The sequence below is a fragment of the Heterobasidion irregulare genome (genome assembly GCF_000320585.1).
Source record: "Heterobasidion irregulare TC 32-1 unplaced genomic scaffold scaffold_01, whole genome shotgun sequence".
NCBI classification, from domain to species: Eukaryota; Fungi; Basidiomycota; class Agaricomycetes; order Russulales; family Bondarzewiaceae; genus Heterobasidion; species Heterobasidion irregulare.
This window is the reverse complement of record NW_009258197.1, coordinates 1,722,350-1,745,776: the sequence shown is the minus strand read 5'-3', so window position 1 is coordinate 1,745,776 and position 23,427 is coordinate 1,722,350. Positions and strand designations below refer to the sequence as shown.

At 53.5% G+C, this 23,427-nt stretch overlaps 10 protein-coding genes across 10 annotated transcripts; 5 read left to right on the top strand and 5 right to left on the bottom strand.

The window, feature by feature from the left end:
* Window positions 1-2,610: 2,610 nt before the first annotated feature.
* HETIRDRAFT_306596 (uncharacterized protein) lies at window positions 2,611-3,261 on the top strand (the record flags this gene model as incomplete). Its single annotated transcript, XM_009542743.1, has 3 exons — window positions 2,611-2,724; window positions 2,781-2,906; window positions 2,986-3,261. The coding sequence occupies 3 exons, from the start codon at window positions 2,611-2,613 to the stop codon at window positions 3,259-3,261; spliced, it is 516 nt and encodes a 171-aa protein (XP_009541038.1).
* HETIRDRAFT_468891 (uncharacterized protein) lies at window positions 2,997-6,950 on the bottom strand (the record flags this gene model as incomplete). Its single annotated transcript, XM_009542742.1, has 3 exons — window positions 2,997-4,523; window positions 4,630-6,207; window positions 6,258-6,950. The coding sequence occupies 3 exons, from the start codon at window positions 6,948-6,950 to the stop codon at window positions 3,747-3,749; spliced, it is 3,048 nt and encodes a 1,015-aa protein (XP_009541037.1). The 3' UTR covers window positions 2,997-3,746.
* A 1,366-nt stretch (window positions 6,951-8,316) lies between these two features.
* HETIRDRAFT_468888 (uncharacterized protein) lies at window positions 8,317-11,292 on the top strand. Its single transcript, XM_009542741.1, has 10 exons — window positions 8,317-8,534; window positions 8,595-8,661; window positions 8,717-9,004; window positions 9,063-9,308; window positions 9,364-9,515; window positions 9,566-9,704; window positions 9,758-9,938; window positions 10,001-10,263; window positions 10,377-10,580; window positions 10,633-11,292. Exons 1-10 carry the CDS (start codon window positions 8,334-8,336, stop codon window positions 11,235-11,237), a joined length of 2,346 nt encoding a protein of 781 aa, XP_009541036.1. The 5' UTR covers window positions 8,317-8,333; the 3' UTR covers window positions 11,238-11,292.
* On the bottom strand, window positions 11,253-14,088 carry HETIRDRAFT_431549 (uncharacterized protein; the record flags this gene model as incomplete). Its single annotated transcript, XM_009542740.1, has 5 exons — window positions 11,253-12,020; window positions 12,072-12,422; window positions 12,485-12,662; window positions 12,725-13,787; window positions 13,992-14,088. 5 exons carry the CDS (start codon window positions 14,086-14,088, stop codon window positions 11,892-11,894), a joined length of 1,818 nt encoding a protein of 605 aa, XP_009541035.1. The 3' UTR covers window positions 11,253-11,891.
* A 273-nt stretch (window positions 14,089-14,361) lies between these two features.
* Window positions 14,362-15,855, bottom strand: HETIRDRAFT_121564 (uncharacterized protein; the record flags this gene model as incomplete). Its single annotated transcript, XM_009542739.1, has 8 exons — window positions 14,362-14,483; window positions 14,537-14,558; window positions 14,625-14,902; window positions 14,965-15,077; window positions 15,129-15,225; window positions 15,276-15,300; window positions 15,355-15,511; window positions 15,563-15,855. 8 exons carry the CDS (start codon window positions 15,853-15,855, stop codon window positions 14,362-14,364), a joined length of 1,107 nt encoding a protein of 368 aa, XP_009541034.1.
* A 416-nt stretch (window positions 15,856-16,271) lies between these two features.
* HETIRDRAFT_437732 (uncharacterized protein) lies at window positions 16,272-17,943 on the top strand. Its single transcript, XM_009542738.1, has 7 exons — window positions 16,272-16,585; window positions 16,655-16,701; window positions 16,773-16,988; window positions 17,041-17,116; window positions 17,168-17,364; window positions 17,427-17,678; window positions 17,737-17,943. The coding sequence occupies exons 1-7, from the start codon at window positions 16,378-16,380 to the stop codon at window positions 17,761-17,763; spliced, it is 1,023 nt and encodes a 340-aa protein (XP_009541033.1). The 5' UTR covers window positions 16,272-16,377; the 3' UTR covers window positions 17,764-17,943.
* On the bottom strand, window positions 17,942-19,108 carry HETIRDRAFT_306110 (uncharacterized protein; the record flags this gene model as incomplete). Its single annotated transcript, XM_009542737.1, has 5 exons — window positions 17,942-18,172; window positions 18,230-18,477; window positions 18,532-18,588; window positions 18,643-18,888; window positions 18,943-19,108. 5 exons carry the CDS (start codon window positions 19,106-19,108, stop codon window positions 17,942-17,944), a joined length of 948 nt encoding a protein of 315 aa, XP_009541032.1.
* Window positions 19,109-19,376: 268 nt separating this feature from the next.
* On the top strand, window positions 19,377-19,784 carry HETIRDRAFT_306015 (uncharacterized protein; the record flags this gene model as incomplete). Its single annotated transcript, XM_009542736.1, has 2 exons — window positions 19,377-19,541; window positions 19,602-19,784. 2 exons carry the CDS (start codon window positions 19,377-19,379, stop codon window positions 19,782-19,784), a joined length of 348 nt encoding a protein of 115 aa, XP_009541031.1.
* A 434-nt stretch (window positions 19,785-20,218) lies between these two features.
* Window positions 20,219-21,234, bottom strand: GH61B (glycosyl hydrolase family 61, 2 protein; the record flags this gene model as incomplete). The annotated part of the gene is made up of 6 exons (XM_009542735.1): window positions 20,219-20,306; window positions 20,366-20,637; window positions 20,696-20,786; window positions 20,845-21,024; window positions 21,082-21,137; window positions 21,187-21,234. The coding sequence occupies 6 exons, from the start codon at window positions 21,232-21,234 to the stop codon at window positions 20,219-20,221; spliced, it is 735 nt and encodes a 244-aa protein (XP_009541030.1).
* Window positions 21,235-22,914: 1,680 nt separating this feature from the next.
* Window positions 22,915-23,360, top strand: HETIRDRAFT_166612 (uncharacterized protein; the record flags this gene model as incomplete). Its single annotated transcript, XM_009542734.1, has 2 exons — window positions 22,915-23,076; window positions 23,136-23,360. The coding sequence occupies 2 exons, from the start codon at window positions 22,915-22,917 to the stop codon at window positions 23,358-23,360; spliced, it is 387 nt and encodes a 128-aa protein (XP_009541029.1).
* Between the last annotated feature and the right edge of the window lie 67 nt (window positions 23,361-23,427).

The following is a 23,427-nucleotide window of genomic DNA, read 5'->3' as shown; positions in this document are numbered from 1 at the left end:
GCCGTTCGCCATTCGGCACAATGAGGATGATCGCAAGACACGAGGTAACTGGCCTTCTGTTGACCGTTCCACGACCGCTGCCGGATGGGACCTACAACGCCAGGCCTCCACGTTTTCTTCACACCGGGTCAGGGCTCAGGAGCACTCTAATTAGCTCGGAGAGTCCGTCGCAGAGCCCTTCCCTCAAGCAGGTCCCCATCTGAAGGACCTGCCAGAGGCCCGACGTTTTCATCCAAGAAATCCTTTCGGTCGAGACTCGCTCGCAGCCTTCGAGGCTCTCTGCGTAGCTCGACCGGCGCTGCCGAGGTCCCAGCTTCAGGCTTTATCGCGCATCCCTTCCCGGACAATCCTCGCCTGTTTTCATTCGGGAGCAACGGCCTCAGCACCGTCGTCGAGGAGGACCCATCTGCTGTGAGTGATGGGGTGCAGGATATCGAGCCCATCTCGCGGGAAGACGTACCCACTGTGGGACCTGTTGCGGACGCTGCACCTACAGGTCCGTCTGTGCCATCCCCTCCTTCGGCCGATGCCATCGACAAAGCACTGTCCATTGTCCCGCCCGAGCGCTTGAGGACGGTCTCTGGTGCGCGCCAGCAGAGCGATATTTCGGATCCGTTCGCGACGCCGAGCAACTATCGTTCGCCCATCGATTCCCTGCATCCGGTGTCGCTGCTGTCGCGCTCTTCATCGCTTCGCAGTCCTGTCGAGAAGACGTCGACATCGATCCGGCGACGGAGTTCGAGCCGAGCATCGCGGCAGTCCCGCCAGTCGTCGCGTCACATCAGTGATTTGCAGGACCTGAGGCTTATCCTCGACTTCCCATACCCGCCCAGCCACCTTCCCACCCCCGTCGACTCTGCAAAGCCGGCCGGGACCGCACACGACCGCTCTCCCGCGCCCATCGGAGACGACTCGTCCGTGTTCTACGATCAGGACCCTTTCCGCGCAGAGTCGATTCTCGAGAAGGATCCGGTGGACGCTCGATCGTCCATAGCGCACACCATCCCTGATTCCGCCACCGCGTCGTTCCATACCGCCTTGTCACGTGCATCGACCCCCGCGCCCTCTGCACCGTCCACCTCGACCGGGCCCAAGACGAGCTCGACGTTGAAGCGGCTTGGGTCACTGAAAAGCACACTGCGTGCTTCGTTTCGCACGCCGATATCTGAGATATCTTCGAATAGACCGCACAGGAGTCGGCGGCGTGTACCACACGTTCCTGCAGCACGTCCAGAATCTTCCGAAGAACGCAGGCTTTCCTTCCACCTCCTTCCAGAGTTTGTTCCGGAAGCGCTCGTCATTGACTTCTCCTCTGCCGGCAGCAGCCCCCGTACCTCCGGTGCCGCCACCTTCCACCCACAGCGTTCCCTCTCGTCCTTTTACCACTCTCTCGAGGACATTCTCACGGGCTCCCCTCGGTCTCGCTTCCAGTCCTCGCCATCCCTCCCCAGCCCCCGTGGCCACGTGCGCTCCCAGTCCGAGCCTGCCAACCTTGTCACATCGACCGCGTCAGCAGACCCTCCTCGCCCTCCCCGCCCCACCCGCCCGCTGCCCCTCCCGCCTCCCCAATACCAAGGCGCCATCGTCCACGCCTGTGTCGACCCCGCAGAGCTCACCGCGTCCCCCGCTTACACCGCTAGCGAGTTCCGCTACTCGTCAGCCACATCTTGGGCCCCTCCTTCTCCCTCCTGGCTGTCGCGAAACGTGTTCGAGCTAGAAAAGTCCTTGGGTCATTTCGGTACCCCATCGCCGCAATCTGTGTACTCAGACGTGACCGAACCCGATCAAGAACTCGTACAGGAGACCGACTCGGATACCGATACCATCGATCTCGTTTCTCAGGGCGCTCGTCCACCCCCTTCTCCCTCTCCCCTCCCAGTTCCGTCGGCACTGCCCCTTCCACATCCTGCTAGCGAAGTCGTCTATATCAAGGGACGTGTCGCCATTCACGACCTCAACTCATCTGAGACCACTCTGACGACTCCGGAATCGGATATCCACCTTCACTCGGACTCCACTTTCACTCTCACATCTCGCGTCGGCTCGCGCCGCACCTCGTCCTCTTCGTTTTCGACGTCTCTCAGGCCCAACAGCTCCCCTTCACGGCCATACAGATCTCCCCGCTCTCGCACCTCGTCCGTCACCCGCGCGACCATCACACATTACCGACGTTCCATAGTCGAGAGTCGAAAAAAGTCTTGTTCTCGTGGTGCGCCTTCGACCAAATCTAGAAGCTACAGAGAGAATCCGTATTTCAAAGTTTGTGTTTTCGGCCATGAACCGTGTATACTTTGATGTCTGACGTCGGGCATCTGCGTAGGGTCCCGTTCGTAAACCCGAACTCTTCTCCGATACGTCCGACCAGCCGTCAGTCCCATCTGAACGCACTGTTACGCTTCTCCCTCCGCTCGATATCATTTCTGCTGGTAAGCATGCCTGTTGTCCGCTCCCAACCCTCGGCTTTGGCGCTCACTTGCCCTTGCTGGTATGTTCAACAGTGACACCCGTCTTTGACCCTACTCCCACCCCAGTTCTCCCGATTCCACCTCGTCCTTTCCCTAAGCGCAGGAGTTTATCCCAGCACTGAACACTGTCCCTCACGAACTCGATATGGAAACAACTTACGATGCCTTCGGCAAGGTCGCAGAAACAGTCGACTTTGGTGGCGAGCCGGACTACACCGATTTTGAGTGGTTCAAAGAGCCGCCACCAGAGCGGCCAGCGGTGAGCCTCTCTCGCATCGCGCCTATGTCCTGTGCTCACCTCCTTCCCCTCCCCAGCCTGGCCCACCCCCCGTTCCCCTTCCGCCCCCTCTCCCCGGCGTCATAGAACAAAACGAGATGATCGACTTCGCCCTCAAATCCGCCCCAAACGTTCTCTACGGCCGCTTCAAGCAATTCGGGCAGGTGCGCGCGCTCTCCTTCCTCTCGTCTTCCACCATACCGACCGATCGTGGCTCATGTATGCGCGCGTACGCGATCACAGCTCGGCGTGCTGGGGTGGTGCGCCGAATTCAGCGAGATGATCGACGCCGTCAAGACGCTCGGCATCCACGGGAGCATGTTCGTGACGACGCGGACGCAGGCGCTGCGCACGTGCGAAGAGATCCTCCAGCTGAACCTCGACATCAAGATGCAGATTATCATTATCCATTTGTCGTACCAGATATCCCGCCTCCGACACTTCCTGGACGCAGAGCGCCGCTGGGAGGATTACCCCGTGCCAGACTTTCCTTTGGACCCTCAGGCGTACCCCCGTTGATTGATGTATTGGATTGGACGTACGTAGTTGCTTTCGGTTTCTTCCATGCTTGATTTGTTTGTGCTCTGTCCTTCCCGCGTGTTGTTTTTCCCGCATTTTCTTGTTCATCTATCACCTATGTCACCAACACCCCCTTGTCCTATGCATGTTATACTGTACTTTACATCCAAGATTTGGAAACGAAATGTTCTATTATCGTAATAAACCTCAGACGCGCCTGAGGGTGAACGCTAGGAATGACCACCGCTGAACACTAAGGGTAATGATAAATCAACTACATGGCAGCACAACCGACTAGTCCATAATTATAATGCAAAGCGACCGCTGGAGAAATGCAACAAGAGAAACCCGGGCATTGGAAATGGAGCGAGAGAGAGCGAGAGTTGGAAAAAAAAAATAAAGTCCGTAGGAGAATGAGTGTCATCTAGATATCGCAAAGGGTCTTATTTCCGGGAGAATGTGAGTAGGGTATAATACGGTTCGGTTTAGTAAGAGGTGGTCATCGCATACTTGTTCCAGTATTCCGCGACGGACGCGGACTCGTGGTCGTCGACCGATGGGGGAAGTGGGGGCGGTCTGTATGGTGACTCGCGCGGGGGTTCCGGCAGAGGGTTTGTGAATGCGCGGCGCGGGGGCGAGGGTTCTGGTGAAGACATCGAGGGAATCGTAGAGATGTCTGGATACGACCGCACGCCGTTCGGATATATATAGGAAGGCGAGGATCCAGATGCAGTCGTAGACGAATAAATGATGGGAGGCGGTGGAGCGGGGATGGGGGAATAAGGCTGAGACGATGTAGGGCTTGGAGACAGAAATGGTGATTGGAGTTTGTAGGAAGTGTGACTGGAGCCGTGCACGGCTCCGCTCATGGTGTTCGCCCTTTGTAGATCACCATTGACACTGGCGCTCGACCGTTCACCTATCGACTGCGCATAGACGAGCTGAGGCCCGTCAAGGCCATAGGCCATGCTTTGTCCTTTCCAAAGACGCTCCATTTCCCACACGTCTTTGGCTCTAACAGCATTGAGATCAGCTGCAGATGTAAGCTCAGAAGTTGGACGTGCTAACGTCGATGGACGACGCTCGACACGAGCGCCACCGTTGACAGACCCATTTACTGGCATACCTGCAGGGGTATCTATCGACGACCTGTCACGGTGTTCTTTATGCTCACTTTGACTTCGGTGCCGCCGACTCGACGAGCTCTCCTTGGTCTGACTTGACCTTGCATGTTCTGTGCCTTCAAGACGACTTGAACTAGCCTGTGTGTCAAGATCCAGATCAGAAAAAGGATTGACAAAAATAGGTGTGAATGCTCCTGTGCAGATGCACTAGGATGATACAAAAATAGATGAGTCGGTGACATACCTGCTCCGTAGAAGGTCCAGCCACAGCCTCCGTCTCCGTCCGCTCCCTCTCGTGACGTCTGGACTTTGTTGACTTACTCTTCTTCGGTAGTTCTGGCGAACCGACCACCGCCCACTGCTCCCCGTGTGCCACAATTGTCTCGCCCGTCAAATGCACATATCCTGCCGAAGGGCTCCTCACGAGTCTAAACGTCTCGGTCTCCCTCTTCACCGAACCAGAAGACTTCTGGCGTCGGCTTGCGTGTCTCTTTGTAGGAGACGAGTCCCGTGAGGAAGGCTGCATGCCATTCGTAGGCGTTTGAGGGGAAGTCGGAGATGGTTGTACAGGAGACGGTGGAACCTGTGCAGAAGGTGGCACGTAGGGAGACGGGATGTGCGATACATTGCTTGAAGGGAGTTGCGGAGTAGGAGGGTTCACGAGCAAAGACAAATTTGACATAGGAGAGTCATCGGTCTGGGATGATGGAGGTTCAAATTGGTTGGGTATTGGCAAGGGTTCGTCTTTAGATACCAGCGTTGGAGGGAAATATTGTTCTGGCGCCAGATGGGCGGCGTGTAGATGCGGAGGGATGAATCCATGTGGATGAGCCAGTGTGTGCTGGGGATGATGCGCCCTCGGCGGTGGGGATGGGCTTGGGGAAAGTGCGACGGGCGTCTCGACCATCTCATGACTATACGCAACCGTCACAGGAATCAACAGCGGTTGAGATCGATCCTCAGATGGTCGACTTCTTTGCTCAGTAGCTTGAGGATGTGGTGCTGAGTTGACATGGAACGAGGTGACGTAGGGGCCGGGTGAGTTCTCAGCAGATCCTGGCGTGTCGGGGTTGGCGATAGTCAGCTTGCCCATCGAGAATGGGGCCTCGACGGACATGTAAGATGCTCCATCGCCAAGGTCATGTTCCGGCTCAGCACGGACGATGTGTATGGGCTCAGGCACCTCATCCGCTTCCTCCCGCTCTGTAGATGGAGGGGGAACACGTTTGTTCACGTCCACGCTCTGTCTCGCCTTTTCCGGTGAGGATGAGACCCTGGGCTCCATCGAAGCTGTCTGATGGCGGTCTGCTGTTTCAAGACTAGGACGGTCGCCAATTTGCTTCCCATCTTCGGCACTAGGCTGCCTACTGTGCACACGCGGCGTCTTTCGCAAGACGCTGAACCTCCTGGCGAACCGCCCCAAAACACTCCCACGTTTCTCTTTCTTTTCTGTAAGATAGGAGGGCGCGATGGACGCGATGGAAATGGAGGCTCTCCCAGACGTTGTCGACATGGTAGATGTTAGCTTTGACGTCTTCCTTCCCAGTGGAGCCAGAGTATCTTGCGACACAATATCCCCATCGATAGGTGTCGTGGGTGCAGAGACTGCCTTGGCAGGGGCGTCTGTGTCAATTGAGCCGCTGAAGACACCGCGGATGCCGGGTTTACGGCGCTTGGTGAGTTTTCGAGAGACCCCCAAGCCATCTGCGTCTGGGTGCTGTAGATGTATCGCAGATGTAGATTGGGATAGTGGTGAAGGAGTGGTGGTTTTGTGTCGTTGGCCAGTGAGACTAGATTTGCGGGAGCGCGCGCCGGGGCGACCCTGACAAGACACATGAGCTTCGTCTTTGAAAATCATGAAAGAATACACACATCAGACGCCTCAGGAATAGTGCCACCCCTCTCTGCATTTAGCCCACCGACGTCGTAAGGCGATTGATGGTGCCAATTGGTCCCCCATGGGTCAGACACGTCGAGCAAGTCTACATTGTCGTGCGGCGTATTTGACAATTTTCGCGTGCGCTTACCGCCTGGTTCCTGTATGCGAGTCTGCGAGGAGCTTGGCGTCGGGAGGGGCGATCCTGATGGCGAGCGACTAGGAGCTGGCATCCAACCAGGTTCTTGAGCGCCATCTGAATTCATTGGAGGAAAGACAGGAGAAAACACAGAAGATGGGCGGGTGGACGGAGGCAAGAGATGATGATTCTTGTAAGAGCGGGGACCGATTGGGTTGTGTATGGGGAATCGTGCTCGGAACTGATGTACGGAGGAAGATGTCAACTCGCCATCCTTGTTGTACCATGATGGAAGCTGGGTCAACGGCTCGGGGATGATGGAGCGTGCAACAGGAGAAAAGGTGTCTGTTGATGAATTAGCATTGTTGAAGATGCTCTCTGCCTCCTCTCCGTCGCGCGCCTTCTCGCTAAGAGACTGGTGGTCGGAGGAATGGATGGAGTTGGCTACAGACGGCTTTGGGACTGTGCTGGCGCGTTTTGAAGATTTTCTAAAGAGAGACCTGCGCTTTGACCTTGATGATTTTGTAGGAGAGACATCGTTTGAGAGCATGACCAGAGAGTTATCATCTGGTGGAGTGTTGGAAGAGTGATATGAGAAGCCTGGCGACTGCGAGGAAGAGGCGGTGGAGTTTCAACTTCGGGTAAACAACGTGGTGGGATGCGACTTGCCTCTTCGAACGGCTCAAGCCCGTACATATGGTCTTTCCACGTAGCCATCGTCCTCCTTTGCGGCAGCAGTCCTGCACAGCTGAGATTGAGAGGTACGGTCGAATGTAGGCGCTGATTTCCCTCGCTCGACATCAATGCCCTCAGGCCGCATCCTATGCTCCCTATTTAGCAGCCCTGCTTTCCCCGTATTGCCTTCCTTTTTCTTGTTTCGCCTGATAATCCCTCCTAGTCTTTTCTATCATCGGTCTGACAGAGCCTCACAGCCGCCGCAATCACCATCGACGTTCAGGTCAGCATCTCAACGAGTCGAATCCGTCTCCCTTGCAACTTCTCCTGCACCGCTCTGCACGGCCTAACACCCTACAGCTTTCCGCAGACTCGCGTTTGGTCAGCTCCTTTACTTCATACTGATATTGACGCAGTCACAGCGCTTGGCAACTCGGCCAATGGTCTCATGTCGATACGGATGAGATCTCTCTTCTTTACAAGGGCGACTCTTCTTGCAACTCATGAATCATTGTGGGCTTTCGAACTGTCTGCTAATATCGAGAGATCGACGTCTGCTGGTTTCTGGACTTGCTTCGTTGTAGGAAAGACATCAGCTTCCATTCGTACCCATGACTGGATGACTGGATGACAGGAACATGACTCTGCTACTCCGTCTGTTTTGGATCCCGCAGTTTTGTTGAAAACGTCAGTGGCGCGCTAGGTCTGTTATGCGGACCTTGGTTGATTTTCTCAGCGCAATGCGCCACTCACCATGCCCTGCCTAATAGAAGGCTGTACGTGAGCGCAGTTGACTTCTCGATTGATTTCGTGTCATGCTTCTCGGCTTGTCATTTCTAGTAATCTGCTTCACGTCCTTGATGGTTGGAGTGGAAGTTTGCCGCAGTGCTCTCGCAGCGACAGTCATGTTGTACACTTGGATCCGCCGTGTCAGGACCCAGTGCATATTCTCATCACGAAGATGTTGTTAGGATGGAAACTTATCAGGAGACACGGACATTTCATCATATCCTTTGACACGATCAACAATCGAATTGCAGTATCGATAGAATCAGAAGAGAAAGAAGTCCATTGTGAACCACAACAGATAATGTCGTACAGGAACATGAAGGACAAATGTGGGAGATGTGTGCAATCTTATCTAATCTCCAAGGATCTAAAGTAGATCTACTGAAAACTCTCGAGTCAATTCTTCACTCAAATACGTTCATCGGCTCTTGCCTACGATTAGCTGACGCTGCTCTCACTCTTGAGGACGATGTCGCTCCGAATCCTCGTTTTGGGCAGTGGAGGAAGGGAACATGCGCTGGCCTGGAAGCTAGCCCAGTCCGAGCTCGTCCAGCACATCTTCGTCTGTCCCGGAAACGGAGGAACGAGCACTGGCTCTAAAATCTCCAACGTCTCCGAAGTCTCGGGCTCGGACTTTGACGAGCTCGTTAAGTGGGCCGTCGAGAACAAAGTGCGTTTCCTATCCTCAATGTTGTTCACATCGCCATTCATCGCGCTTTTTCTGCTTTAGATCAATCTCCTATTGCCCGGGCCAGAGCAACCACTGGTAGACGGCGTCGAAACTTACTTCCGAAAAGGTCTTCACAGTTACACATTCGTAAATACCACACATTTATAACGCCTAGCCTCTAGTCGGCATCCCCGTCTTCGGCCCCAGCGCGTTGGCGGCCAGGATGGAAGGGTCGAAGGCGTTCTCCAAAGATTTCATGGCGCGTCATTCAATCCCGACCGCTGCGTACCGCACCTTCACCTCGTCACAAGTCGAAGATGCCATCGAGTATGTGCGCACTTGCGGACACAAGGTCGTTTTGAAAGCGAGCGGACTCGCCGCTGGGAAGGGTGTTCTTATCCCAGAGACAGTGGATGAAGCCATTGAGGGCCTCAAGGAGATCATGGTCGAAAACGTATTTGGCTCAGCAGGTATGTCAATGGTATTGGCTATTTATTACCATTGAGGAAGAGCTTACATCGTCTACAGGGGATGAGGTCGTGATCGAGGAACTACTCGTCGGCCCCGAACTGTCTGTGCTCGCGTTTTCCGATGGGTACACCATTGTTCCGTTGCCTGCTGCTCAGGATCACAAACGAATTGGTGAAGGCGATACGGGCCCAAATACTGGCGGTATGGGGGCCTACGCGCCCGCTCCAGATGCAACGCCTGCAGTGATGGAGCAAATCATGAAGGAATCATTGAAACCCACGATCGATGGCATGCGTCGAGATGGTGCGTTCCTCCTCTATGAACCAGCATACATTCATATCTAATTCGATAATTCCAGGTTTTCCTTTCGTTGGCATGCTCTTCACCGGATTCATGCTCACAGAAAAGGGTCCAAAAGTTCTCGAATATAACGTTCGCTTCGGAGACCCGGAGACAGAGGCTCTTATGCTTCTTCTCAGCGATGACACTGACTTAGCATCTGTATTGCTAGTAAGCGTGTTTACCAACCTCCTTATTTCCTGCCTTGATTGCAAAAATAGGCTTGTGTAGAACACCGTCTGGACGCGGTTAAGATTAACGCCCGCCCCGGGTTTGCTGTATCTGTAGTATTGGCCTCTGGAGGCTACCCTGGAAGCTACGCTAAAGGGAAAAACATTTTAGTAGGCGAGGTCCCCTCGAGTATGTTAATCACTGTCTGCTTGGGAACAGAGACTGACATATCGTGAATTCAGATGTGGTTGTATTCCACGCAGGGACTATCAAAAGGCATGACACAGTAGAAACCTCGGGGGGCAGGGTGATTGCTGTTGCTGCGTTTGCACCGACATTACGCGAGGCACTGGATGCCGTCTATGCTGGGGTCGACAAGGTGGACTTTGAGGGCAAGACGTACCGACGGGACATTGCTCACAGGTAATACCCGTGCACCTATGTCTTGTGTGTCCCCCATCTGACCCTGTCTTTCGTTTCCACAGAGCTTTGAGGTCCGATGTTACCTCTGGCCTTACTTACGCCCAGGCAGGTGTGTCAGTAGACGCGGGTAATGCACTCGTAGAAGCCATTAAGCCTTATGTTCGTGCCACGCGTCGAGCGGGTGCGGACGGGGAGATTGGCGGCTTCGGTGGCGTGTTCGACCTCAAGGCGACAGGATACAAAGATCCAGTGCTCGTGAGCGGCACCGATGGCGTAGGCACAAAATTACGCGTCGCCGTCGATGCAGGAATTCACGACAGCGTAGGTTCGTACCCTGTTCTTCAAATGCTACATCATTTTCGATGTTGGATTCCGGGAGTTTGTATCTTTACGGTCCGAAGGTTATGTTTTGGTGATGAATCTTGTGTTTCTATACAGGAATCGACCTCGTGGCCATGTCAGTCAACGATCTCATCGTTCAAGGCGCTGAGCCGTTGTATTTCCTGGACTACTACGGCTGCAGCAAGCTCGAGGTCCATGTCGCCTCGCAAGTGATCAAGGGCATTGCAGTTGGATGCCAGCGGGCCGGTTGTGCTCTGATTGGCGGCGAGACAGCCGAGATGCCAGGGATGTACCTACCAGGTAAGTATATCGGTCAAATCAGGAACGCCTGTATCTGACGGGTATCCCGCAGGCGATTACGATCTCGCAGGCTTCGCAGTCGGAGCGGTCGAGCGAGAGCAAATCTTGCCGCAACCAAACATCGCCGCCGGAGATGTCCTGATTGGCGTGTCCTCTTCTGGGTTGCACTCTAACGGCTTCTCGCTAGTTCGGAAGGTGGTCGCGATTTCAGGGCTGACCTACTCTTCGCCTTGTCCATGGGACACCAACGTCACGCTTGGCCGCGCTCTGCTCGAGCCCACCAAAATTTACACCAAAACGCTCCTTCCTGCCGTGAAAGCGGGTCTTCTCAAGGGCATGTCGCACATCACGGGTGGCGGCTTCGTCGAAAACATCCCCCGCGTCCTCCCCAAGGGCCTGGGGTGCTCCATCGACGCGTCAGCATGGGAACTCCCGCCCGTCTTCAAGTTCCTGGTCAAGCATGGCCGCATCGAACCGCTTGAGATGGCGCGGACGTTCAACAACGGGATCGGGATGGTGCTGATCGTCGACCCGTCGAAAGTCGACGATGTGCTGCGGGCCCTCGCCGCAGCCGGCGAGGCGCGCGTGTACATGATCGGTCAAGTCTCAGACAAGGCAGGCGTAGAGATGCAGAACCTGGAAGGATGGACGGCGTAGACATCGAACACCACACACAGCCACATATTCATATTGCACTATCTACCGTTTGTCTATCGACGCGGGTGATGAAAACCAGTACAACCCATAGACCCATGCTATTTTTTGGGGAAAGGAAGCGCGTGACAAGAAGCCGAGGCAAAGCAAGGCAAGGCGTGGAAAATAACAAGTAAAAAAAGCACAGAGGAAACTGCTGCAGGCACATATGATACGAAAGCCAAGTATCACAAGAAATGAGTTAGTAGCGTAAATAGCCTTTATGTAGACCAGAACACGATAGACAGGGAGAATAGAGAGAGTATGAATCTAAACAGGCATATGTGGACAGAGATGCACAGTGAGACATGACGATCTTGATGCTGAGGGACGGAGTCAGGGTCCGTGACATGCTAGAGGTTGGTTTATCGAGGTAAGCAGGGCGGGAGACAACAGAGGAAGGAAAGCAGAGGAAATGGAGTCGGAGAATATATGTGTGGAGAAGCACCGAAAACAGATATATAGACGTTGAAATTTTGGAAAAACCGAAGAATTGAAAACGAAAGAAGAAACGCGATACCCAGATCGGGAGAAAAAAAATGCGTAAAAAAAGTACGGAAGAGATGCAATGTCTAGGCAAGACATCGAGCAAAACAAAGGGCAGGCTAGATAGCCATTTTATGCCGAGACAGAGACCTCCTTGGAGGCGTCTGGTGCCCCGGTGGCGACCGCGGCAAACGAAACTGGAAGCTTGTTCACGTGGTCCTGGTGAGCGACGGGGACTGCCTCAGAAGCGGGCTTTGAGGTCTACGATGACACATCAGCGCGATCTCCGTTGTAATTAGAGTATCATCCCACCTGAGCCGCATGGAGAGAGTCCGGGGTTTCGCTGCGCGAAGAGCCCTTGGTGCTGTCTTTGCGCGCCGGCGGAGGGGCCTGCAGGACTTGAGCTGCAGTGGGGCCCGAGTACCCATTGGCATGTCCGTTTGTTGCCGGGCTTCGCGAAGGAGGGGTCGTCGAACCCCCGAGGACAGGGAATTCATCGGCGTTGGGCACGCGCTGTTTGGGTATCACGGCCGGCCTGGCAGGACGTGCACCATGGGCAGCATGGTTAGACTGTTTTGGACCTGTAGGTGGGCGAACACGGTTCGCAGCGACCTCAGGAGGAGTTGTGCTGTCCACGCTCTCCTGACGACCGGGGACGCTGTCCTGCGGAATATGATCAGCGCGAGTTCGACATCGGGGATATACCAGAACAAAAGCAGGCTTACATCATTCAAAGTCATCGCCGCCAGCTTGTCCTCGATTGCCGCCGGGCCAGCGGCATTGCCATTCATGAAGGGCGGGGGACGAAACCGACCACCCCGGCCCGCAAAGGGCTGGTGGGATTGATGGGGAGGGGGGACAACAGTAGTTTCACTCATGATGTGAGGGAAGCGACACTCATCACTTGAAGATTAAGAACGCGTCAATGGGAGAGAAAACATCGATCATATGGAGTGACGACGAACCCGTTCCTGCACCTTCCAGAGGGGAAGAAAAGGCAAGGAGGCTTACGGCCGCCACCGAAAGACGGCCGACGGAAGCTCCCTCGGCGGTGATGTCCCATACCATCGCGATGACCTCCAGGACCGAAGTTTTCGGGAACGTGGAGGGGCGGCGATTTCTGCATCCCATTCGGTTCTGACAGGACACGTTGTGCGGGCTGTGCAGAAGGGTATTGACCGATTGAATCCCGACGAGGATCATAGTTGGGACCGGAAGGACCGGGAGGTGGATACACTGGCGACTGAGGGCCGCCGTTGACAGGAGGATGTTGGTTCGCAGAGAGTGGAAGGGCAAGAGGGCCGGTGTGTGTGTAGGACGGAGAGACTGGGGAGATCGCGCCATACGGCATAGAACTAGGAGTTGGAACGCCCGACGCGCTGTAAGGACCCTGCAGAGGCGAAAGGACGTCTGACCCTGAACGTGCGTGAGCCATCGGAGGCGCCGATTGCGGCCCGTTCTGGGGGGAGATGGGGGTCATGAGAGGAGGGGGTGGCATGGCATTAGCCTGCTGGAAAGGCGGTGGGGGTGGCATAGGATAGAAATTGGGTGGGTAGGGGTGGGAGTTCATAGGGTCGTAATGGGTAGGGTATTGGGCGGGAGGAGGGACAGGACCTGGAAAGTAAGGGCCCTGGGGATGGGCGAACATGCAAGACGCGCCATAGCGGCATGCGGGGAAATACCTGCAGGGAATCAGGCGAGCAATTTCCGGTGGAGGGAGATTCGAGACAAGCCCGCCCTGGGGGTGCTGGTCATCCGCGGGGTGTAGTGGGGGGTGGGGATAGTAAGGAATGGCGCCTTCGGGAAGAGGCGGAATGGGCATGCCGGGATAGTACGCGTAAGGGCCCGGCGGAGGTAAATAGTATCCCTTGGTAGGGTCGACGTTGGGGTCATGAGGGTAGATGGGTTGGGCCTGGAAAGCCTCGGAATGCGTTTTGGCGGCGGCAGCGCGGAGAAGGTCCACGATGGCAGGGTCTGACGTGTACTGCGGGGGAAGGCCTTGACTCGACGCGTGATTAGGGTCGGCACCTACGAGAGAGGCGTAAGGAATTGATAGAGGAGGTGGGGGGAATGCATACCCTTGTCGAGAAGGGCCTTGACCACGTCGTAGTGACCGTTTTTGACCGCTTCAATGAGCGGTGTCATGCCATTCTGATCTTGAGTCGACTGGGTGTCAATACAACTTGGACGTGCTAGGAGCACGAGGCAAAACCGAGCAGGAAAAAAACGAACCGTTGATCTCGATATCGGCAACGGTGGCCTCGAGCAAAAGGTGATTCACTCGGGCGAGGTCACCCTCCGAGGAAGCTTTCCAGAGTTCAGAGACCATTTTTCACTTTCAGAAATAATTAAGGAGACCGAGACCGAGAGCAGGAGGGATATGGACGGGAGATGGGTGGGGACGGGAGGTGGAGAGGGTGTGCAGATGCAGGACAGCAATCCGCCACCGAGTCGCTCGAAAATTTGCCTGGGAAAGATCTCGATAGCAGATCAAGCACCCGTTCACGTAAACACACCCTCGCTCCAGTCCGGCTCTTCCGCCTCGCTCCCTGCCGTCCCGCAATTCACGCTATTTATTCGCCCAGTCTGCTACATCTAATACTCAATCCAGTCCTAGCTTCCTCATCAGGTCCCTCGCAGGCCCACCTGCCTTCTCCCTCAGGTCCAGCTCTCGTATGGGCGGGTGCTCCATCAGTTGCTGCGCCCGATCCTTCACCGCTTTCCCTGCACATACAGCCTGTCAGCACTGCAAGGCAACAACGGTCGTTCAGACACACCTTCGTATAACACCTCGTACACCTGGACTCGGCGCGACGCTTCCCGTCAGTCACAATCATAACACATAATTTACGTGCTTGTACGCACCCCGATCGCGATGGGTGCCGCCACTCCGAGGTCATCCACAATGGCCTTGAGCCCCTTCGCCGTAGTAACGCCCTCGGCAACGCTGCCGAGCGTTCGTATGATTTCGTCCAGCGTCTCACCTTTTCCGAGCCGGTAACCGACAGTATAATTGCGACTCGTGGGCGAGCTGCACGTAAGGAACAAATCTCCAACCCCGGCCAGCGACAGGAACGTCAAAGGGTTGGCACCATACGCAGTCCCGATCCGTGTCATTTCAGCCAACCCACGAGTTATCAAACCTGGAAGCACACTAGCGCGTCAGATGATGCCGGTGTGACCGACCTTGTCCGTTCCAACTCACTAGCTCGCGTGTTGTTCTCAAACCCAAGTCCATCGGCTATCCCTGCCGCGATCGCATACACGTTTTTCAACGCGCCTGCCAACTCTACGCCGACAGGATCGTAGCCTGTGTAACTGATCTGCTGTAAGACAACATGTATGCTCCTACAGACACGGATGACGAACCATCGGAACCATGGCTGATGGAAGACTTCTGAGGCTCTTTCGGCGTGGGCTTCTGATAGGGACACCACCGAGACAGAAGTCGGCTGTCTTCTGACAACTGAACAACACGTCAGAAAGCGTATTAAAATACGAAACAATGACGCATACTCTCTTTCGCAAAGGACGGGCCAGACTACTAGGGAGGCTCACGTTCAGACACACCACGACGCGTCACTTGGAAGCTCACAATGAAAGTCGCGACGCGCGCGATGTCCTTGCCACACGTGTCGGCAATGATCTCCAATGTCAAGGCATTGGTAGCGATCTCGATGCCCTTGTTGACGAAGATCAGGAGGGGTAGTTTCTTTTCATCCAATCGCGGTCGAAGTTGAGTCAATGTCGACCTAAAAATCGCGTCTCAAGTTCGGAACGCAGAAAACAACAGAGTATCCCACCTTACACCTTCTGTGGGTATAGCAAACAGGAGCACGTCCACTTGTTTGATCAATTCCGCGTCGGGAAGGTCAGGGCCAATGGCTGTAATGTTCTTAGGGAAGTCATGGTCCTGGAGATATCGTGGATTACGATGATGTTGATTGAAGTACTCGACGATATCCGCTTCGCGCGACCACATGTAGACCTCATGGTTCGAATCTCCAAGATGGTCAGCGAGGCAGCTACCAAAGTTTCCAGCACCTAAGACTAGGACTTTTGATTTTGGACAGGGAGAGCGCGAAGGAGAGGGCATCGGAAATCTCGATGGATGTGCGAATCTTTGACGGTAATATGCTCGATTGTGTGAAAAGGAGAGTGAGCGGGGGAAGAGAGAGAGGTCAGAGAGTAAGTTGGAGCGGAAGTGGATCGCGGTACTACGCGTGCGGCTCGGTCCTAGAATGAGCGCGCTCGTCGTCAGCATTAATAGAAGAGAAACAAGGTGGCCTTCTGTTCTCAGATACGCATTGAACGTCGACGCACAGGAATTATTTTGAAGATAGTATGGGCTCTAGTGTCTGGCCCTTCGACGGACCCTCTCGGAATTAAACGTCAGGAGCATGATGTCACGGTGACATAGTATAGTATATAACACTGTGACATATGTGACATGCCCCATAGGGCGTGACACGTGTAAGTTGAGGGCGTAAGCGCCTTGACCATCTCGCCTCCGGACAAACACCTCACATTCCTTCACCTTTGCTTCTTCCTTTCAATCATCGTCCCGGGCGTTATTCAGCCATTCAACTGAGGTCTATCTTATTATTATTTCCTGAAAATGCCTGGAACACAAGACCGCACGAACGAGTTCCGTGCCTGCGTCGAGTCCATTCGGAACCGGTCCTCGCTCCCTGCACGGACGGTGGAGAAACAGCGGCTACTGCAGCAAGGGAGAGGTGATAATGCGAGTGAGTTCTCGCGCATGGCCAAGGTCATTGCCAAAGACATCAGCACAACATCGACGAAGCTGGGGAAGCTGGCACAACGTGAGTGTTCATTTCGGAGGTATCAAGAGCTGTGCAGCGCGACGAGAACTGAGCGCTGAACGTTGGTAGTGGCGAAACGAAAAACGTTGTTCGATGACCGACCTGTGGAGATTAGCGTGCGCCCAAGTGCTCTTTTATATACAACTGGTCGAATAAGCTGACGTCGCAACTTGGGCTGGGCTGATAGGAACTTACGTTCATAATCAAGCAAGATATCGCGAACATCAACAAGCAGATTGCTTCCTTGCAAGCCTACACTAAACAGAAGAAGGCGCAGGGCTCTTCAAAGTCTTCTGACACCAAGCAGGTGGAAGAGCATAACCACAATGTGGTTATGCTCCTACAGAACAAGTTGGCCGAGACGAGTATGACATTCAAGGATGTGCTGGAGATTCGAACACAGGTACGCGAACCACTGCTTATCTTCAGGCGCTTTAGCTGATCTATCACTGCAGAATATGAAGGAGTCCAAAGACCGAACAGAACAGTTCATGTATTCGACGGCGACGGCGGCCAATCACGCACCAGCTAGTACGTTTATTGCTGTCCGTCAAATACACATCTCTCATCGACGGTATATAGACTCGTACCTCTTCTCGAGCACACAACGGCAAGATCCAATGGGTGATGGCTCATCTGGTCGATATGACGCGAAGGGGAAGGGCAGAGCTACGCCAAATGGCGATATGCTAGCGCTGGATCTCGATCATGCAGAGGAGGGCGCAGGTGGACAGAACGGAGGTGGCGCTTTTATGCAGATGCAACTAGTGGAGCAGCAGGTATGCATTTCACGCCTTGCATGTCTACTGTTCACGTTCAACCAAGCACCCGTTCTCCCTAGGATAACTACATACAATCGCGGTCGACTGCCATTGAATCTATAGAGTCAACTATTGCGGAGCTCGGCCAGATATTCAACCAGCTAGCTCATATGGTTGCTGAACAGCACGAAACAGTCCAGCGGATTGATGCGGACACAATGGATATTGCGTCGAACGTGGGTGGTGCTCAACGAGAGCTCTTGAAATACTACGCCAGTATTTCCAGTAATCGTTGGTTGATGTTGAAGGTGTTCGGTGTGCTGATAGTTTTCGTGAGTTCATCGGTTTTGACGCAGGCAGGGTGCCATTCTGAATCTGTGTTTTCAACAGTTCCTTGTCTTTATTTTGGTTTCATGACACTCTTTCGACGGATGGCTCCGTGTTCGTGTATATATCGCAGGGCTTATGCTCATGGACTCTTGGACTAATGGCTGCTGCAGATGCAGTCGATATGCATATAGATTCATATGCGTCTTCTCCATGAATTGATCCGAGGGACTGAATCTCTCTAATTGCAATTGCATGCCTATCATCATCACCCCACAGGTATAGCATTGACGCCTGTTCCCCAAGGCTTGACCTTTGCACCACGCGTCTTTTTGTGCTTCTTCCCCCCACGGTGCGTGTTCTCATCCTCCTCTTCGCCGACCGTCCAAGTCCGCTTCGCTAGTGGTGCCTCACCTTCGCCGGAAGTTGCAGAAAAGCGTTGAGGCCGATCAGGGCGTACCTCTTGCCCGTCTGCTACGGCCTTCTGTAGTTTTTTCGTCTACGAATATGGTATTTTAGGCCGCTTTAAAACGACGAAGGCCGGAAAGTGTCTCACCCTTTGGGCAGCTAGTTCTTTGTTTCTCTCTCGCAACTTCGACAGCCGAGTTTCACTCTTACCTCCGCCACCCGCCGTTAGCTCGACATTGATTTGCCGACTGTCCAATGTGGAGTGATGTAGCTTGAGCGCTTGCTGTAGGGAATTTTTGCTGGTGAACTCAAGGAAGGCGCAGCCTTTCGACTTTGCGACTGTCGCACCAGCCCGCTGCTGTTTCTGCGTCAGCAGGCGGATAGTGGGCGGCGGATCTGTAGAGCAGAGCCTGAGAATACAGACGCGAATCCCAGGAAGGATGGGCGTACCACATGCAGCAAAATGCTCTTCAATAGCATTCTTCGGAGTAGTATACTTCAGATTTCCTTGACATATGGCCGTCGGTGAGAGAAAGCTGGGACAGAAATGAAGCGACGCACCGACAAACAAGATGAATCTCTGTTTTGAATTTGTCTTCGAATTCACATTCTCTTCCTGCTCCTCAGTCTCAGCAGCAACCCCAGCCCCAGCACCCTCTGTTGCTGCCTTGATTTTCCGCTTCTTCTTCCTCTTTTCGTCACCAACGTCTTCGCCCTCACTCTTGTTCGCTCCCGTCGACCTATCCTCACCCTGAACTCTTTTCCTCTTCTTCGCCAATGGCCCACTGTCCCCCTGATCGTTTTCTGCTTTCGACCGCTTTCTCTCCTTCTGAGATGGTCGAGTCGGGTCATGCGTCTCACCTGTCGCCGTATCGCCCTCCACTTCAGCCAAATCCTGATCCTCGGAGACAGGAACGTCAAGAATAGCTTCATCATGTTCGGCTCTTTTTCCTTTTCCCTTTCGGTCTCGAAAGGCAATCGATTTCTTCTGCTTTTTGGTGAGTTTCGAAGTGTCTGCCGCTGACATTTGGAAGTATGGGAGGAGATGGATGTCAGATGGTAAGAAGAGGGGAAGAAACTAGCGAGCTACCAGAAAAGGAAAGTGACCTGCTTGATTTGGAGTGTCCGAATACCATTTCGAGCGAGCATCCATATGTCATGTCGGCATCGAAAATACCTCAGGCTATTTAAAGACGGGCGGGTCGACCCCTCACGCTATCCTCACTATTTACGCCCCCCTTACGACCTCGAAGTTCGACACTCACCCTCTATCTTACCCTACATCGTCTATCACAATGCGTGTCTTCCTCGCCCTCCTCTCTCTCGCGGCCACCACCTTCGCGTACCAAGTCACTTCACCCAATAGTCAGGAGATCTGGTATTCTCATGGCCCCGTGACTGTGTCCTGGCAGCGTGTCGACACCGATGCGGAGTACTTCACGATGGTCCTCTACAACGACGTAAGCACCTCTGACAACAGTTTTCAACCCCCCCTCTGATTATTTGTCCGAATTTTTCAGAAATACCAGACGCTGCAAACACTCGCCCCCAAGGTCGACGGCAAGCTGGGGAAGACAACGATCTACCCGTCTGGTGCTCTTCCCGTCGGTGAAGGCTACCAAGTCAACTTCGTTCAAGACCCGAGTCACCTCCACAACATCCTCGCGCAATCGTCGGCGTTCAAGATCCAGCCTTCAAAGTAAGTTCTGTGAATTTGTCCCGGTCGATGGACGCGAATGCTGATTGCGAACGCTCGGCAGGGAGCACAACTACAAACGTCTCCTCAGCTCTCTTCCGGGCCTCAGCGGCCTTGGACTCCCGATCTAATGGCTCGCGCTGATAGACGCTCTCGACATGGTGTTCGGGTAGATGGGAAAGATACCCTTGTAGATAACGTTAATATGACCACACTCCTATCACGGAACCTACTTTCTGTCATTGTTGCTAGCGCTCGTGAGATTGAACTCAAAGGGTTCATGGTAGGATAAGCTAGTGCTCTTCCTGGTTCCGCTTCATTATCTGGTTTGATCTGAGCTACTGAAAGTGGCTTATGTGAAACTGAATCCTGGTCATATGTTACAACATAAACAAGAAGTTATTGACGCGCTCAGATACTTCCGCGGCCTGTACATTGCCCTCATCCTTGCCAGACCGCAGGTCCCGGAATAGTGTAGTTCGTCTCCGTCTCATGGGAGTAGATATCAATGTTGACACCAGGGTCAGACCTGCCCGAAGTTGTCGAAATTGAACACACATTCGCAAATACCAATTGGGATGCACATACATCGAATAAGCACCAGGAAGCTTGACGAGGTAACTAGCCGGAGGGGTCGCTCCTTCGCCGCCGGTGACAATCAGCTGCGCGCACTCCGGGTAGAATTGGGGTTGGTTAGAGGTGTGAATGGCCAATAGTTCGTGGCGGAGTATGTAGTTGCCCGCTGCAAGCGAAGAAGGAATTGAAGTGGTCCAGGAATTGTTGTTTGCGACGAGCTGGCCCATACCCCAGGTACCACTCGTGAGCGTTCCGGAGACCAAACCAACCTGGTTGATCTTGAACTGTTGCGAGAAATGAACTGAGAGCGCTCTTAATCGGAGGATTCACGAGGAAGCATACCCATTCCAAAGATGATGTGGTAGCGGTCGTGCAATCACCACCACAGTTGGCCATGTAGACCATGACGGGGCCAATGGTGTGAGGCCATTGACTAGATGTCAGTGTCAGCGATAAACCCCCGCTTGACCGTAAGACAACGGTTCACGCACTTCCAGTACGCAGTTACGGAAGATCCTGCCGCTACAGTAGCAGACTTTTGTGCGGAGCCTAGTGAAGCGCCGTTGATGTTGCAGGAGATGGAGGCATCGGTAGGGTCAGTGATGGGATTGTAAGTGTCCCATTCGCGCTGGATGGTGCTTTGACCGGTAGGAGTGTTATAAGGCACAAAGCTGGAAAAAAATAGAATGAGCAGGCGAAATAAAGTCGACAATGAGGATGAGACGAACCCATTGTACCAAGTGCCGGCGAGGCTATAAGCTAGTACACCACCATGTGCGGCAACCTTTGAGGTATCAGTCCATGTCCGGGTGACGGCAAGTATGCGTGAATACCTTGGGGGCACTAAGAGAGAGAGCAGCCAGAAGGGGGACTAGGAACATCTTGAAACTGGATTGATTCCAGACGCATTATGAATCGTCTTGCTTGCTTTTATACTGGTCGTAGATTCAGGTGATGTGGAGCGACTCATAGCGAAGGAAGTAGAATTCTCGGGAATGGAGAGATGGATAAAGATGGGTGAAAATTCGGGTTGGTTTATAAGGTCACGCAAACCGTCGGGAGAATTTGCGGAGCGTAATGAGGAGTTCTTGCTGCTAGAAAGACATTCAGTGTCAAATTACGGTGTGGCTTCGTGCACGTTAGAAGCGCAATACACCCGTAGAGAAGGTGTCGTCAGTGTCAAGAGATGGAGTCTGTTGGCAGGAGACCCGGGGAAATCACGAGCGCTCGGGTCTTCCATTGTTGAATGACTAACTCCAGCCGTGCAAAATCATCATATATCGGCGCATTTGGTGCGCCAGACTGACGATAAGATGTGAAAGGCGAGGTTTCGGTCTCTGGAATAAAATGACCTCATAGTCGATGTGAAGACGAAGAATCCTCAGAGCTGATGTGGGATCGAAGGAAGTTGTACAAATTCAATCAACAAACTGGATAGCAATTCTTCGAATGAAACCAACCTAAGTATAACGAGGTACATTTCGAAACAAGTTGATCCGTCAGCAGGTAGGCATGGTAGAACTGCCACGAGAAAGATTAGAGAGCCGGACCTAGCATAAGAGTCTGTTCGGATGTTTAACGGAGTAAACGAGCACCCACTTGATTAAGAGAATCAAAAGGTATGCCTCGTAGAGTTAGCACGATTGATGCAGCAATACCCCGGGAGTCAGGTGGTGAGGCACCTACATGCTACTAGTTCTATTCAAGGTAGAGATACAGAGATACGAGCAAAGCTAGTCAATTGTGAGCTTGATTCTTTGTGAGGGCCCCTCAATGCGTCTATATCTCGCAATCGCCTCCTGCAATTGTTAAGGCTTATGACGGTGTCTAGGAATAGACAAGGTGCGTGAGGGAAATAAAATTGCACAAAGGTGTCTGCGACTTTGCTTTGCCGTATGATTGGTTCCAGCATCTGGTGAACAATGGGGACTCGACGAGAATACTAAGGTGTGGGAAATGACAATACGTAAGCCCATGGAACTCCCACGGACTGCAGCGGACTGCCCACGGCGGCTGCGAATGTTGTGACTCAGCGGCCTCTGAATCTTGTGCCTGATTTTTCAAGAAACTGGAACTTTGAATCATGACCTGACCTGGGTTGGGTGCTCATCGACATTCCTGACTGTCGAACGGCGCATACTCCTCATTGAAATGATTTTTAAGCTTCTATGGTCCCTTCGTGTGTCTGCTCCAATGAATTGTCTCAAAGCTCGGGATTGGCAGGTATATATCTCGTCATCCTGCGTAGCTTCGACGATGCGCATATATCATGCCATTCTCCCCATTCAGCTTTTCTCTATGACGAAATGAGTCGTGAAGTAACATGTCATGGGATGCGAATAGTCGGGAAAGGCAAGCTTGTATTCTCTTTCGGTAGCCCACTGACCGCTTGAGGAACTCGTGAAGACATGCTCAATTCATACCGCTGGCTCTGACTCTGAGTATCTTAAAGACCAGCTTGCCCATTCAGCCCCCACACGCGATCCCAACTTCAAACTAGCATCTAGCCATCCTGCACGCCGCTTTGACGACCACCCTACAACCGTATATACCTAGCCGCCATGCATTTTCTAGTGATCCTTTCTCTGGCTACGTTCTCTCTCGCCTACCAGGTCACTTCTCCCGCTTCGGGCACATCCTGGTCATGCCTGGGTCCCAATACCATGACGTGGACCCGCGCCCCAACAGATCCCCCGACCTTCGCTGTAGTCCTTGTCAACGATGTATGTCAACCTCTCCACTATACACATTGTTAGCCTGACATCCGCACCCATGACTATAGAAATACGGCACTGCAGACTTTTGCGCTTGGGGGGTCGATGGCTCCCTGAACCAGACCGCCATGTCCCCGCCCTACGGTCGTGGTCAGTTCATTCCTGGCGATGGATATCACCTCAACGTCGTCAGGGACACGGATCATTACAATGCCATCCTTGCCCAGTCAAACCTGTTCTCAATCAGCCAATGCGAGACTCTGCTTTCCTCCGCCGAGGCATCCGAACCGTGAGCATTCATGTCTCCACTTCTCTGCTGCACGGACCTAATAATCTATGGATTTGGTTCAAACAGAGCGG

Coding starts and splice junctions, on each gene's coding strand:
- HETIRDRAFT_468888 (XM_009542741.1), top strand. CDS start 8,334: ATGTCGCTCCGAATCCTCGTTTTGGGCAGTGGAGGAAGGGAACATGCG. Junction 8,535..8,594: donor AGTGGGCCGTCGAGAACAAA/GTGCGTTTCCTA, acceptor TTTCTGCTTTAG/ATCAATCTCCTATTGCCCGG. Junction 9,309..9,363: donor CGATGGCATGCGTCGAGATG/GTGCGTTCCTCC, acceptor CGATAATTCCAG/GTTTTCCTTTCGTTGGCATG.
- HETIRDRAFT_437732 (XM_009542738.1), top strand. CDS start 16,378: ATGCCTGGAACACAAGACCGCACGAACGAGTTCCGTGCCTGCGTCGAG. Junction 16,989..17,040: donor TGCTGGAGATTCGAACACAG/GTACGCGAACCA, acceptor CTATCACTGCAG/AATATGAAGGAGTCCAAAGA. Junction 17,117..17,167: donor GGCCAATCACGCACCAGCTA/GTACGTTTATTG, acceptor GACGGTATATAG/ACTCGTACCTCTTCTCGAGC.